The sequence below is a fragment of the Bos mutus genome, chromosome 5 (assembly GCF_027580195.1).
Source record: "Bos mutus isolate GX-2022 chromosome 5, NWIPB_WYAK_1.1, whole genome shotgun sequence".
NCBI lineage: Eukaryota > Metazoa > Chordata > Mammalia > Artiodactyla > Bovidae > Bos > Bos mutus.
In genome coordinates, this window is record NC_091621.1 from 110426204 (window position 1) to 110441750 (window position 15547).

Consider the following 15547-nt stretch of genomic DNA (forward strand, 5'->3'; position numbering starts at 1 on the left):
TGAGATCTCAAAAGTATTTCTGCGAGGGACCAGGCGCGGCTGCTGCTTCAGAGCCTTGGTTACGATCTCCGGAGCCCAGCCGCCGCTGTCTGTGGAGAGAGAGGCCACCCAGCCGGGATCTTACTTTAGGGTGAGGTTTCCCATTTGGGCGTATCACACAACGGGCACGGCTGCCCTCACGCCCCTTTCCTCCCGAGGGGGCTTCCCTGCCACAGGCACAGGTCAGGATGAGGTCTCTGTTCGCATGTGTTTATCTGCCAGTGGATCTGTTCGAGGTGGGAGGATCGGGCACTGTCGCGATGTTGACAGGCGGCATCACGATTCTCTTGCGACCCGACACCCGCTCCCAAACTTTGGGTGGTGTTGAGGATGTGAGAAGAGATTGGATCTGGGAATGTTTCGTTGGGTTTTTTCCTCTTCAGAGCCCTCCCATGGCTTCCCAGGAGAGGGTGGAGACGGTGACCAAAGGAACAGGGTTCTGGCGCTGTCCCAAGCCGACCACTTACACCCCAGGGACCTGCGAGCTGCTCAGAGGTCAGTGCATTAAGGGCAGAAGAAGAGCGGTGGTCAGTTACCCTCTGTTTCTCAGTTCTCCCCTACATGACTTATGGCTTAGTAATCGTATTTTCAGTTTACAGATAAGAAGCCTGGAGTTCAGAAAGGTTCAGGGGTCTGGGTCCTACAACTTGGAAGTGACCCAAAGTCAAAGAACTAAGAATTTCAGAGTGGTTAACTCCCATGAACCCCTTAGATCACACTTTCAGTTTCCCCAGGGAAGACTTATTTCCTCTCCACCCATCATCACCACAGTGGAACCAACTGTTATGTGTCTGCTGCTGCTGCTCTGCTGCTAAGTCGCTTCAGTCGTGTCCCACCCTATGCGACCCCATAGATGGCAGCCCACCAGGCTCCGCCGCCCCTGGGATTCTCCAGGCAAGAACACTGGAGCGGGTTGCCATTTCCTTCTCCAATGCATGAAAGTGAAGAGTGAAAGTGAAGTCGCTGAGTCGTGTCCGACTCTTAGGGACACTACCAAATACCTTTTCCTTCACTGTGCTTAGTGCAACCTGTAATCAGATACCTAGCGTGTTCCACTGAATTAATGTTGAATTAACATTCAGTTCATGAACTCCATCAGGGCATGATGCCTGTTTTGGCTCACATTTGTAGCTCCAGCCCCTGGCACATGCTTAATGAATACTTGTTCATTCACTCATTCATTCACTCAACAAAAAAGTTTTAAAGCCCACTGTGTGCTTTAGACATTATCCCAGATGCTGAAAAAACAGCGGTAAAGAAAAGAAATAAGCAAAAATGATTGTTCCCTTGGAGCTAATATTCTAGTAGGAAAGTAACAAATAATAAGTAAGTATATAGAACTTAGATGGTGATGAGTGGTGTAGGGAAAAAAAAATGTAGAAAAGGAAGGGAATTCCCTTGTGGTCCAGTGGTTAGGACTCAGTATTTTCACTGCAGGGAGGCCCAGATTCAATCCCTGTTCAAGGAACTCAAATCCCACAAGCCAAGTACTCAGGTGCCCAGAATGGGAGCAGGAGGCGATACAGTATTAAATTTCAGTGGGTTGAGATGAGGCATCTGCTTGCAGCCCAGGAAGCCTCACTGAAGTGCTTTGTCTTGCAGTGATGATGAAGGAATCCAAACTGACGAACTTCCAACAGCGCCACATCACGGACACCATGAAACGTAAGAGGCTGCCCACCGAGGCTTCCGGAGGAGAGGAGTTCTGGGTCACATCTTAATGCTTTCTCCATGTTGAGGAGTAGGGGACCTCATTTTAAACACACACACACAAACAAAATTTGAATAGTATTTCTGACCCTTGCTCTTGGGGAATTGACCTTGCAGGGTCTTGATCTTTGCTTCTTCACAAGACATGGGTCCCAGCCCATGAGCCTCTTCTGCAGTCCAGCTCTAGCCAGCCTTCTCAACAGGGAACCAGCCCATTTGAGACTTCCTGCCAGTCAGACAGTCTGAACGCTGTCAAGTCTGAAATCTCTCCCACCCTCTTACACACATAACATATGAGCTCTCCAGACTAGAGGCCTGTGTGTGTCTTATGCATAGTTTTATTCATTCATAGCTTAGCTGGCAGAAACATGATTACTGGAAGGCTTCCAACTTAGGAAAACTATGCAAAACCTTTCCACATTTTACCTCTGACCACACACTGTATTATTTATTTTTAATGAAAAAAAGAAAAAAAACTGAATGTTCATGGGCACGGTAACAAGGTGCCCTCTAAGATCTTGAAAACAGCCTTGCTTTCTGAGATTTAACTGAATCAGCTTTTAGGGGATCAGAACAGAGATCTGTAAAGTTACCTTTAAGAGGATACCATAAGGTTCAAGCCTGCCAGGTTTCACTCAAATCTAACAATAGCTATTGCCTTCTTTCGAGAAAGAAGGTGCCTATCAGGAGGCATCTGGTCAACCACAGAAACTGGGATGGAAGAGTCAGAGAGACAAATACTGACTGCCCAGCACTGGCTGGGGGAGTGAGGCTCCATCAGGTCAGTTCAGAAGTCAGATCTCCTTCCTTTTTGTGGACAAGGACAATTCAGGCTGCCAGAGCCTACCACCACAACACAGCTGAGTCACATAACTCAATCTCCAAACTCAAGTCATCTACTAATCATTTGATGTCCCTTACAGATCCTCTGGAGAAGGGAATGGCAACCCACTCCAGTATTCTTGCCTGGAGAATCCCATGAACAGAGGATCCTGGCAGGCTATAGTCCATGGGTCGCATAGAGTCAGACATGACAGAGCAACCAACCCTTCCTTCCTTCCTTCCAACATGACCATAAAGAGAATGTGCTAGAAATTCCATTAAAAGTAAACACCAGGAGACCAAGGATTGAGCCTGCCTTGTTCACCATTGTACCTTGACTCCTAGTGAAAGTGAAGTTGCTCAGTCATGTCTGACTCTTTGCGACCCCATGGACTGTAGCCTATCAGGCTCCTCCATCCATGGGATTTTCCCGGCAAGAAAATCTTGCCTTGCTATTTCCTTCTTCAGGAGATCTTCCCGACCCAGGTATTGAACCCGGGTCTCCCGCCTTGTAGGCAGACGTTTTATCATCTGAGCCAGCAGGGAAGTCCTTGACTCCGAGGTGCTCAATATTTATTGAAAAACTAATTTGATTAGTGGTTAGGTCAACACAAGTCACCAGTTTGCCAGTTTTTTTCTCCTTAGATGTTTTCTCTTTAAAATATTGCCTCCAAGCATTGGTGTTGAGTCTACTTTCTTCTCCCAGATTCCCCTCTCTACTCTCTTCTTAACCAAGTCCTACTTCTTTGAGGCTTAAATTCTTTTGCAAGCCACAAATTCCTCTCCTTCACCTGAACTCCCAGGATTGCTTGGGCTCTAACTATTTGCTGAGACTGAGCCAAAAGAAAAGGTGGCATTTGGCATTGGACAAGTAGAAATAGCAGACAGAGTAAGAGGAACATTCTAGGAAGCATAGCATCTCTTGAGAGAAGAGAGAAAAACCATGGCTGGCCCTACATAGAGGGCACGAGAAAGGAAAGGCAGCGGGAAACAATGGCAGCTCCATCCTTCTGGTTCTTCTGGGCAGACACATCAGAGTCATCCTGTCCCCTCTTTCCCTTTCTCCTAGACCTCACATCCAACCCACCAGAAGTCCTGTCTGCTTGACCTTCAAACCATTTCCTGACTGTGACTACCTCTGCCCTTGACCCCCGTGCGTGCGTGCTCAGTCACTTCAATCGTGTCTGACTTTTTGTGACACCATGGACTGTAGCCTGCCAGGCTCCTCTGTCCATGGGATTCTCCAGGCAAGAATACTGGAGTGGGTAGCTGTGCTCTCCTCCCTGGGATCGAACCTGCGTCATTTATGTCTCCTGAAGTGGCAGGCAGGTTCTTTACCAGTAGCGCCGACTGGGAAGCCCTGACCCCCAACTCTATATTTTCTATTTTTATCTTTTTTTTTTTTTTTTTGCTTGCACATCTTGAGGGATCTTAGTTCCCAGTCCAGGGATCGAACCTGTGGTCCCTGCAGTGGAAGCAGGGACCACCAGGAAATTCGGAACACTGTATTTTCAATGGCAGCTAAAGGGGTGACTCCTCTGCTCAGAAGCCTCCATGGCTTCCCACCTCACACACAGTAAAAGCCAGTCTTTCCAGAGGCCTATGAGGCCCAGTGTGTCTCTTGCCCTCCCTGACCTCTGACCTCTACTCCCACTCCATCCCACCCCTGGCTCAGTCCATTCCTGGCATCCTAATCTGCTGTCTGTTCTCAGATGCTCTGGGCACATTCCCACCTCAGGACCTTCACTTGAGCCATCCTCTGTCTAGAATGCTCTTCCCTAAAATATCACCTTGGCTGGCCTCTTAACACTTATGGGTCTTTTCTCAAATGTCACCGTGTCCATGAGGCCTTCGCTGGCTACCCTATTTGTAACGGTAAATCCTGCTCTGATACACCCCGTGGCCCTTCCTGTACTGTCAACATCAGCGCTGTTATCATCATCTAAACCCCAAATGTAAGTACTGTGAGGGCAGGCCTTTGTTGACCACTTTACCCCCTGAGTCCCGGGCCTGGCCCATAGGGTACATGCTCAACACTACCTGCTGGGTGATGACAGAGAGGGCTGGAAAGGTACGGGAGGTAGACAGGAGCCAACTCAAAACAGTGGTTGGGGGGCATTCCCTGGCGGTCCAGTGGTTAGGACTCTGAGCTTTCACTGCCAAGGGCGCAGTTTCAATCCCTGGTCAGGGAGCTAAGATCCACGTGGCACGGCCAAAAAAATAAAGACGTTATAGATAAATGGAGTGATCTGGAAAGACGTTCATGGTAGATTGTTAGTTCAGTTCAGTTCAGTCGCTCAGTTGTGTCTGACTCTGCGACCCCATGGAAGATTGTTAGTCTATTACTGAATAGAATGCAGTGTGATCCAGGCTTTGAAAAAGGAATCTTACACATGCCCATATATCTTTGAACATGTTTAGGTAAGCATCGAAAAGAAGGGGCTGAGACCACCAAATTGTTACCACGGCTCACTGTAGAGGGGAGGGTGTGGAGGGGAGAAGGGAAGACTCTTCCGTACCGTTTGACTTGTTTTAACAGGTAGGAACCACTTAGGTGGGCCCCCTGACCCTGACCCTTCCCTCCCCAGGAGGAGACACTCTCCCCCTGCAGTGCAACCCAACTTCCAGCCAGAGAGTCTTGCCTTCCAAGCAGCCAAGCTCAGCCATCTACCTGCCTCCCATCCTGGCAGCCCGGTCCCACCTCCGGCCTGCCTGGAGATGCCAAGCCAACGGGGCCTACAGCCGGGAGCAGTTCAAGCCTCAAGCCACCCGTGAGTAAGGAGCCTCAACCGCAGCCCCTCTTTTACTCTCTGAGGGGGGTTAAGGGGGGCAGGGAGACAAACAGCCCACAGGGTGCTGAGTAGGCGGCTAATCAAATTCTCAGGCCATTTATACCAGTGCTCTCGAACTTCGGCATGTGTTAGCTTGGAGGCATTCAGGGTGTGTGGGAAAACAGTTAGCTGGTTCATTTTTATACATTTTCCCAGAATTCTCTTTAACAGTTAACTGGTTTCCCCCCCACCTCTGATGAATGTTTGGAGGTCAGGTATCACAGCTGTTGCTCTAACTCATATGGTGCCTGGAACCCCGGGTTCCTCTGTGCCCCAGCCTGTTTCAGAGAGCCATTACATCCCCTGCTTTCCACTTGGCACCTGACGTGACTCTTGGCCCCTCCACACAGCCTCCCCATCCAGGCTATACTGCACAGTCATTGAGTTTCCTTAGCCTTACTCTGCACCCAGGCAGTCTGTGCATTTTTTTTTTTTTTTGATAATTTTACTTATTTATTTTTGGCTGTACTGGGTCTTTGTGCTGGCTTTTCTCTAGTTGAGCAAGCAGCGGCTAATCTCCAGTAGCAGCAGGCAGGCTTCTCATTGTGTGGCTTTTCTTGAGGAGCACCTGGGCTTCGGGAGTTGCGGCTCCCAGGCTCTGAAGCACAGGCTCAGGTGTTGTGGTGCATGGGCTCATGTGGGAGCTTCCCAGATCAGGACTCGAACCCCATGGCTCCTGCATTTAAGAATCTGCCTGCAATGCAGGAGACCCGGGTTCAATTCCTGGGTCGGGAAGATCCCCTGGAGAAGGAAATGGCAATCCACTCCAGTACTATTGCCTGGAAAATCCCATGGACAGAGGAGCCTGGCGGGCTACAGTCCATGGGGTCTCGAGTCGGACAGGACTTAGTGACTAAACCACCACATTTACCACTGAGCACTGGGGAAGCCCAGTGTGTGGATTTTGATGACGCTCTCTTCTGGGTTCTTTCAACACCTTCTGGCCTACTGTGACTTGACCAGTGCAGAAGCGGCCCAGGGTAGGAGGTGCTGGGTTTGCAGAAGCCCTACCATGTTCCCAGGCCCCCTGCAGCAAGCATGCTCCAGGAATTGAGGGTGCCCTGCCCACCTTAACTAGGCCACGTCTGGGCCCGACAGGGGATCTGGAGATGGAGAAGCGAAGACTCCAGAATATCTTTGCCACCGGGAAGGAGCCGGAGGAACGGAAAAGAAAGCCCCATCCCCTGCGACAGGAGGACCCAGCCCCTAAGCTGGACCGCTTTGAAGAATGTGAGCCCCTGAGGGGCCAGTTATGCTGGGGAGGGGAAGGCAGAGTGTGTGTGGAAGGGCCCCGGGGAGCAGGGGAAGGGGGGAATCCCTGAGGGCCATCGAGTGAGAAACGGACCACAGAACTGCTTCCCGTTCCCAAGAGAGGCAACCTGCTGCCCCACCAGCCCTCCCAGGAGCGCGGGGGCCCCTGCTGTCCTGTACACGGATGGCCCTCTCCCTGTCCAGTGGTGAAGGAAATTCAGGAGAGGAAAGAATTCCTGGCTGACATGGAGGCCCTGGGGCAGGGCAGACAGTACCGCGGGATCATCCTTACTGAAATCTCCCAGGTAGGAGAAGCTCCAGGGAAGGCGGACGGGACGTGAGTGCGGGGGACAAGACGCGAGCTGAAGTGAGGGTTCACTGGGGCCGTTGCGGGGGTCCCACTCTAGCCTCACATCCGCCCTGACACCCAGCTTTCCCCAATGCCATTTGCAGAAACTGCAGGAAATGGAAGACATTGACCACAAGAGGAGTGAGGAACTTAGGAAGGCTCTTGCCACCACTTAATCTACCACCCGCCCCCCACCCCCCAGAGGGCGGGGGAGCCCACCCCCTTGCCGAGCAGGGTCACCCCCAGGTCAGCCCACCCACTCTGCCCTTCAGCCATGGAAATGGTTGTATAGCATTGCCCCCACCTACGGTACCCTGGACACAGCACCCTAGAAAATGGACCACATCTCAGAAAATGAGCTGATTCTCCTCCAGGCTCTGCCCAGGGATCTGGGGTCAGCTGAGCCTCTGAGACCAGTCACAGATCCAGACACCCACACACACACTTTCCCAGTCTTTTCTCGGGGAAAGTCACTCACACACACACACACACACACACACACACACACAGTGAAAGCAAGTCCAGACACACACACACAGAGACATGCACACACAGTGAAACCAAGTCCAGGTCTTAACCATCTTGGGTGTGTGTCTAAGGGTGTCCACCAGGGCCTCTTCCCAACACCTCGCCCACTGTGTGTCCCTGTGTCCCACACATTAGGTTTTCTGAACTTATTAATGAATATGATTCCTTTCTTCCTACCCGTCTTAGGACCTACTTATTTGACTTCTTACAGCCTTGGACAAATATTTAACCACTATGATTAACTGGCTAATAAAACACATTTACCGTAGGTCATTACACACACCATTTTGTTTTCAGAGGGATAAGGCTTATTTGTTCAAGGAGTTAGAATTTTTCAAGCCCAGTTGGTTTTTAGCTGTTTTTTTCCAGTAAAAATGGAACCAAGGCTCCCGGAGCAGCCCATGGGCGGGTGCTGTGCTAGGCAGCCGTGTCACTCCTGGCTGACTCCCTCAGTAAACACCCACGATGGTTCATCATCCCTGGTGAAAACCAGGGCTCACCCAGAGACTCCGACCAGAGGCATTTAACCAGCAAGTGGCCTCCCCGGGATTCAGAGTTAGCTTTCAGTCTTTCCACCACCAAACCCACAACCCACAGAAAGAAACCCAAAGGGGTGGGAGGGATCCAGACCGAAGGAGCCCTGCTTCAGAGATCCACCCCCAGCCCGTGCGTCTGAGCCCGCCCACCTCATCTCCAGCAGCTTGCCTGTGAGGCCTGGGTGGCTGAGATGTCCACCCACAGGAGTTGCATCCCGGGCCTGGCACACAGCACGCAGCAGTCCCCACAACTCTGACAACCACAGGCCTCATGCTCTCCAGTATCCTGTCATTTTCCCATCCCCGTAAATCAAAGTATTTCAGAAATTTCAACCAAGCCTCCCACTTGGAGGGATTCATATAATCCTCTCAGGCCACATGACCCCAGTTGGGGTTTGCAGAATAAACATGGTCCTGCAGCCACAAACAAATAAAACAGAGAGGACCAGCTCAAGGGCTGGGGCTCCGGAACATTCCACGGGAAGCCTGCGTCCACACTCCCTCAAGAAGCCAAGGGCTCAGGGTGCAACCTGAGGAGGACAGCCGTCCTCTATCTTGAAGGACATGGTAGCACGTACCCTTGATTTCAGTTCAAGTCAGTTTTACAAAGTACACACACGCTCCACTGGATTTCCAGTTTCTTTTGAAAAATGCAAAGATCTGGCCCCACTGGGCCCACATCCCACAGGCTACAGTTGACTTGGGTGAGGGACAACCTCCCCCTCTGGTTGCAGTGTATCTACCCCAGTTCACCCCAGTCCCCACCACCCAGGTGTCCTGACACCAAGGCAGCCTGACGGGGCCGCCCCGCAGGACGCATCCAGCCTGGATTCGCCTGTGTCACCTGCCTGGCCCCCGAAAGGCGCTGGAGCTGGTGACTCCAGCGGCAGGTCAACAGGCCCGTCAGGAAGGAGACGGTCAGAGGCGTCCGTCTGGTCCCTCTGGGAAGGAGGGAGAGACTGGTCCCTGCAGAAGAAGGCGTCCTGCCCAGGGGCCGGGAGAGAGGGGCCAGGGCCCCCGGCAGTGGACAGCCCCTCCACGCCCTCCTGGGTCAGTGGAGATGCCAGCCAAGAGGCACAGCGGAGGCAGGGAAGAAGGTAGGCCTGGCAAGGGGAGGGTGGCCCAGGGCTGCAAGGCACTGGCAGCTGAGGTGGTCTCTGTTTATTGTCAGTGAGGAAAACCCTCTCAAGTTAATACAGTGTGATCTTTCCCCAGAGGCGTGCTGAGGGAAGGGCCCTAAAGGCACCCCGGAAATAGCTTATGGCAACAGTGCTTTGCCCCAAGAGCTGCTGGGCACGTCCCCTGGGGCGAAGGTGCTGGTCCCCATCGGCTCCTCCTCTCCCACAGCCGTCTCGGGGTGAGCGGCCATTAGTCCTTCGGAGGCGACAAAGTCGGGAGGGAACAGACAACAGGCGCATGTGAGGAGACAGGCTGGCGCTGACCACCCAGGGGCGGGTCCGCCGCACCCCAGCCCTGGGGTGGCGGGGAGAGCCTACAGGAGGGGCCGGGGGCCACGGTGTGGGGTGAAGGGCCAGGGTTAGCACCTACAGGCAGCACGCCCGCCTGCTGCTGGTCTGGGGCCCGCCCGCCTCCCCCGAGGCCCTCCCTTGGGGGGCTCAGCTCTCAGGCACCCCACCCACCCCAGCACCCTGTCTCGGGCAGGGACACTTCCTGCGGAATGAGGGGAGGTGAGGGATGCACCTCCTAAGACTTCAAGGAACAAAGTGAGGGGTCTGTCCATCAGGCCCCTTCGGGTCTTGAGGACACAGTAACTACCTCCAACTTTAATTAAGAGACTTCATAAATAGAGCTCCTGAGCGCGGAGAAAGAGAGGCAAGGCCGCCTGCCCTGACAGGACGACAGGGACTCAGACCCAGGACGGGGGGGAGCGGGAAGGGGCCAGTGTGGCCGAGCCTGGCTTGCTGACCTGCCCAGAGGGCAGGAGACCCAGGCCAGAGGGTCCACCACGGGCAGACCCCCATGGGCAGACAGACCCTCCGCTCCCCTCTGCACGTGGCACAGGAGCGAAGCAGGACCAAGGGCAGGGGCTCGTGGGATGAGACTCTGCTCGCTCCTGGGGTCAGTCACAGCATCTGGAGTCAGGGGAGCCAGGCAGGGGGCTCAGAGGAGAGGGAAGAAAAACTCTTTGGCCCAGACCAGCCAGAGGACCCTGAGGAAGGAGAGGCCATCACCCAGAGGCTCCCTCCCCTAAGTCATCTTTCCTCTCGACTGATCCTGAAGGGACACAGAAGCTCCACCCCCGCCCCGCAGAGCGCAGCCAGTGGAGGGTGGTATCCCCGGCTGGCAGCCCACGCCGTTAGCTCCTGTCTCCGGGGCACTTGCTCTTGGTATCACGCTTGTTTCCTAGCAGCTTCAGCACCTTCATGGTCTTGAACTTGCCCTTCTTCTTGCCCTCGGGCTCAGTCTCCTTCTGGAACTCTGCGCAAGGGAAAGCGCAGTCGATTGGGGCGGGAAAGGGCAGTCGATTGGAGCGGGCCAGGGAGTGGTAGTGATGGCCAGGGAGTGGCAGCCAACAGTCTCAGCCCACCACCACCACCACCATGTCGCCTGAAACTGTGGACATGTCCCTTCATCCTTTTGCGTCTCCAGTTCTTCACCTCTAGGACGGGACCCCACCCCTTCCCAGAATTTCGGCAGGGATCGGGAGATGAGCACTCATGAAGGCATTTGGGGAGCCCTAGAGCACGGATGATGTTTTATCTCTAAAAGCCTCTATTCCCCTATAGCTCTGTGGCTCACAACACAAACACTGACTGTCAGAGCTAGAAGAAACCGCAGAAATCATCTGGCCCAGTCCCTCACTTATTATGGACAAGGAAAATGTGAGTTTGAAACAGATTACCACCAACCAAGCTCTTTGTGGGTGCCAGGCCATGGCTAAGTGGTTTATACAGGTTATCTCAGTCATCCTCAGCACCCACCCAGGAGGTGGGTGCCTCTGTCACCCCATCCTGCAGACAAGGATAGTGAGGCCTGGAGGGGTGAAGCGCTGGCACAAAGCCACCAAGCTGGGACGCATCAGAGCTGGGACCAGAATCCAGTCTAACTGGAGCCCAGACGGAACCACAAGGCCGCAAGATGAGTCACTGGGGGAACCAAGATAAGGCCCAGGCCTCCTGACTCCCAGTCCAGTGCTCTCTCAACAATTCTGGGCACTATCTTCTCCAAGGGCTGGGGGGGCGGGGGGGTGACTGCTCTTTGAACCCACAGACCCCTCCTGAACCAGCTATGGATCTCAAGGAGGAATGCACAGCTCAAGGCAGGCATGCCCTGGGAAATGGCCCTATAAGCCACCACCCTCCTTGTTGGTACCGTGGCATCCCACACCCATCTTCCTGGCCAAAGATGGCCTTCTTGGCAAAAGAAAGGCTTGCACACACTGTCCCTATGGGTGCCCCTTCCAACTCTGTGTTCAACCAGCTCCCCCCTACCCTGCAAGAGTTCAAACAGGCCAGAGCCCCAGGAGGGGCCTCACCTTTCTTCTTGATCATGGCTTCCAACATCTTATCTTCCTCTTCCTCCCTGAAATGAGACAGGGAAGCTGAGTGTCCCACAGGAGGAAGGGCCAGATAATCTCTCAGGCCCCTCCAGACTCTCTGAGTCCACACAGGTTGAGCAAGGGGGAGCTGGGATGGTTGGCTGTGAAGGTTTCATCCCCAAAGAAGCCCTGGGAACCCCGCCCCCAGCCAAGTCACCTCTGCCGGTCCTCATCCAGGCAGTTGACGATGGCGTTGCGCTGCTCGATGAGGGTCACGAGCTCTTGCATCAGCACCTTCTCTCGGCCCCGGTCCTCCTCTGTCCAGTCCTTTTCTGCTCAAGGAGAAAAGCCGGGGACATGAGGCCCAGGAAGCGAGGAACCTACGCCTAAGTGCTAAGGTGGCTGCAGACCAGCCCCACACTGGACATCATGAGGACAAGGAGGAGCCCAGATGAGTGGAGATTACAGTTTTTGGAGAAATAGAGGTTGTTGCAGAAGAGACAAAGAATACCAGTCTGCCTACCAAAGAAACTCTCCCAGGGGGGCTCCAAGAGGACCAGTACAATACAGGCTCTGCGAACAGAGACCAGCACAGGCCCAAGAGTTTCCCATTTATGTTCATGCGTTCATGCAACCAGTGTTCACCAAGTCGTTTCTTGGGGGAGGCAGGATTCAGGCTGGGCCTGCTGAGAGTTTCCGATGGCGGGCTGGCTGGAGTGGGGAGATATCAGGGAACCCCAGGGAGAACACATAGGAGAAGCAGTGTGACCCAAGAGGCATCCTCGGACATCCATCTAATGCCAGGAAGGAGGGTGGACTATAACGGACCCTGGGGGTTGGGAGACCTGCCAGGAAGTGTCCCTGATATCTCAGACACCTGCTGCCCTCCCCGCCAGTCTCCTGATTTCAAGAACCCAGGCCATCCCATAGAACCACAGCCTCAGAGACCCACCTGCTCCTTGGTATTCCTCTGACCCAGCCTGCAGACTTCTGGGGGACGGATGCCCCCACATATGACCTTCCTTCTACAACATCTGCCACTACAGGCCTCCTCACCCCTCAGCCATGCCCCAAACCCACACCGCCTCCTCTTGCCAAAACAGACCAATGGCGCAGCATAGTTCTGGGGACAATGTGGGTTTCAGAGTCATCACTCCAGTTCAAAACCTACTCTGCTGTTTCTCGAATCTGGGTAAGTTATGTCTGCAACCTACATGGGGGAAAACTGAGGCTCAGGGAAGCTAAGTCCTTGACCAGTGTCACACTGCAAGGGTGGAGCCAGTGCCTATTTCTGGGCAGCCCCATGTCCCCAAGCTACAACCCTTACAGTGTCTTACGGATCTCCAGCCCACCTGGGGCCTTTAAACCAGTATCACCCTCCAAAGGCGACAACCAGGACAGGAAGACAAGCCCAGGATGCACTGCCGTCTCACACAGGACTGCAGTAGTAACACACACACAAAAAGCCCAGGGCCAGGCTGGCCTGGAGAACAGAGGTGCGGGCCCCTCTCTGGCCACAAGGTGTCGCTGCGGCTCCCTCGGCATGGTGGCCACGCCCCAGCCTCCGGAGATTTGGGAATGACTCACAGAGGGCAATGGAGGGCTGGGACATTCTGTGACTTCCCCAGGGGCATTCCTGACTCTGGGTCTCATCCAGCCTCCAGAGCTGCCCAGTCAATGGGAAAGCAGGGCTACCATCCCAGCCAGGAGGAGGGACTGCGTGTGTGCAGGCACACGGCCAAGTCAGACTCGGAAAGAAGCCCGGCTCCCCCACCAAGGGGATAGACTCAAACTCTCTGGCTCTCCATTTCCTCATCTGTTCAATGGGAAACAATGATTCCTAACCACCTGGGCCAGAGGAAGTGGTCAAAAGCCCTGGCTCCTGCCTCTGAACGTGCCACAGTCCTGCGGTCTCTCTCAGCCCACATCTGTGCTTCACACCATGTCGTGGCCAGACCCCAACTTGGTCACGTAGTAAGCATCAGCCCCTCTGAGGGCACAGTGCATTTCTACATCCCATCTTATGGTCCTGAGAACACCCTCCCAGGTGGGCACCTCTGTTCCTGTGTCACACGTGGAGCCACTGAGACTGCGTGCCAAGCCTGGGATGTGCAGCCAACACACATCATAAGGGCACCAGCAAGTCCCCGAAGCGCACAGGACGGTGTGGCTCCACGCCCAGCCCCTCCCCCATCCCTCCCTCCCAGAGTCGCTCTGAGCCACGCTGTGCAGGGGGCCCTCCCACTGGCCCTCCCTGCACCAGCAGAGTCCTGCCACGCTCTGACCTAACGGCCATGAGCCCAGAGCTGCCCCAGGACAGACACATGCTCTCCCTCACCCACTGAGGCAGCCCAGGGCCCTGGAGGCTGACCGCCCCCAACACTACACCCCAGGACCTACCCACCCACACCTTCCGGGGGGGGAGGGGGCCAAAAAAGGTCAGTCTGCTCCTGGCCTTGGAGAGCTCCCTGCATGCCTGTCATCCGACACACAGATGTCACAGCCCCATGCGGGTCCCCTCTCCCGTCTTGGCTTGAGTCTATTAACCCCCTATTAGGACCCAGACAGCACCTTCCGCCATGTCCTCTGGCCCTCTCCCACAGTCTGCCCAGGCCTCCCCATCAGGGCTCTGTCCATCCTTCCCAGCCCACGCCTCCGTGTCACCAGGCCCCAGGGCAGGTGACCGGGGTCGGGGAGTGGCCGCCATCACCTGGCTTGTTGAGAAGGCACCGGAGCTCATACTCCACGTCGGCCTGCCGCTGCTCCAGGTTCTGCTGCTTGAAGCTGGAAGGTGGGAAGAAGGTGACTGTTAGTTCTGCCCTGGCTGCCTGCCCTGCCCTGAGCTGATGCGGCAAGAAAGCGAAGATTCTCAGTCCTGAGCTCTGTGGATTCAGGGTCAGGGGAGCCAGGCGGGACGGAGGGGAGGCAGGACTCACACGTAGATGAGCTCGGACTCCCGCCTAACCAGCAGGTGCTTCTCGTGGATGAGCTTGAACCAGTCCACCAGCATGTCGTCTTCACGGCCCTCTGCAAGCCAGGTGCTCACTGAGGCCAGGGCTGGCAATCGTCCCCATCCTCGAAGGAGCCATGGAGGCTCCCACCCTGGGGAAGAGGCTTCCCCCACCTGAGTGCCCCCCACCCCCTGCCAAGCCCCCCACAGCCCCCACACCGTTCACTCCGCCACGCAGCTTCTCCTCCAGCAGGACCCCACGGTGTTCCAGGGCATCCAGCTGGCGCTCGATGGTGTCTATCTCTCCATGGATATCCTCCTCGGGGATGTACTGGTCGGACTGGACCTGCCCAACAGTGCCCAGTCACCTGCGATCAGCCCACCCTCCCACCTGTCTGCCACCAGGAGCTTCCCTCTGGCCAGTGCTGGCCTCCCAGGCTCTGTCCCACACCCCATGCCCTGGGTCCCAGTGCCATCAGGCATGCCCAGAGGGTGACACAACTTTCTGCCTCTCTTGGCAATTTCCTCCCCTCCTCTGCCACTCCAGAAAGGACATCATAATATGAGAAAGTGACCCAAAGGAGAGAGAAACCAAGAACACTCTTAGGCTGTTTAAGTAGAAGTATGTCACGTGAACGCTTTGATCCTTGCACTATTATTAGTAACCATTTAAATGGATCACCCAGTGCTTTTGGTCAGAGCAGCTGATGTGCTCAAAATTCTCCCTGGCTGCAAGTCAGATCTCCCACCTGGGCCTCCCAGGCACGCCCCCTCCCACCTCTCAGGGAAGCTGCCCAGACGGACCACCCTGTCACAGGGTCCCACAGGAAGCCTGAGGCTGCCAAGGCACGGGGCCAGAGCCCAGGCAGACAGGTATCTGGGGCTCCCAGCAGATACCTTGCGTTTGATGAGTGGGAAGCCATGTCCTGGGGCAGGTGGTCTCGCTGGCTTTGAGCCCTTGGTGGCCTTCTTTACACTTGGGGATGCTGTAGGTGACGGTTTCCGGTTAAAAGGATTCTCCTTGCAAGAAGA

At 54.8% G+C, this 15547-nt stretch overlaps 2 protein-coding genes across 3 annotated transcripts in view; one reads left to right on the forward strand and one right to left on the reverse strand.

The window, feature by feature from the left end:
- Positions 1-3: 3 nt before the first annotated feature.
- On the forward strand, positions 4-7851 carry C5H22orf23 (chromosome 5 C22orf23 homolog). Its single transcript, XM_005895224.3, has 7 exons — positions 4-130; positions 423-534; positions 1642-1704; positions 5160-5342; positions 6501-6632; positions 6858-6958; positions 7107-7851. The coding sequence occupies exons 2-7, from the start codon at positions 432-434 to the stop codon at positions 7176-7178; spliced, it is 654 nt and encodes a 217-aa protein (XP_005895286.2). The 5' UTR covers positions 4-130; positions 423-431; the 3' UTR covers positions 7179-7851.
- A 542-nt stretch (positions 7852-8393) lies between these two features.
- The window catches only part of MICALL1 (MICAL like 1), a 28204-nt gene continuing 21050 nt past the window's right edge, over positions 8394-15547 (reverse strand). For both annotated transcript variants that reach the window (XM_070371603.1, XM_070371602.1), the window contains exons 10-16: positions 15413-15547; positions 14735-14861; positions 14502-14592; positions 14276-14349; positions 11783-11897; positions 11563-11609; positions 8394-10505 (exon numbers count right to left, since the gene is read on the reverse strand). In XM_070371603.1, the coding sequence (XP_070227704.1) occupies positions 10384-10505; positions 11563-11609; positions 11783-11897; positions 14276-14349; positions 14502-14592; positions 14735-14861; positions 15413-15547 (711 nt within the window). In that variant the 3' untranslated portion in view covers positions 8394-10383. The remainder of the gene's footprint in view (positions 10506-11562; positions 11610-11782; positions 11898-14275; positions 14350-14501; positions 14593-14734; positions 14862-15412) is intronic.

Excerpts from the sequence above, each read along its gene's own strand:
- C5H22orf23 (XM_005895224.3), top strand. The coding sequence starts at position 432 with ATGGCTTCCCAGGAGAGGGTGGAGACGGTGACCAAAGGAACAGGGTTC. Across the intron at positions 6,633-6,857 it reads GCTGGACCGCTTTGAAGAAT|TGGTGAAGGAAATTCAGGAG; the intron begins GTGAGCCCCTGA and ends CTCCCTGTCCAG. Across the intron at positions 6,959-7,106 it reads TCCTTACTGAAATCTCCCAG|AAACTGCAGGAAATGGAAGA; the intron begins GTAGGAGAAGCT and ends TGCCATTTGCAG.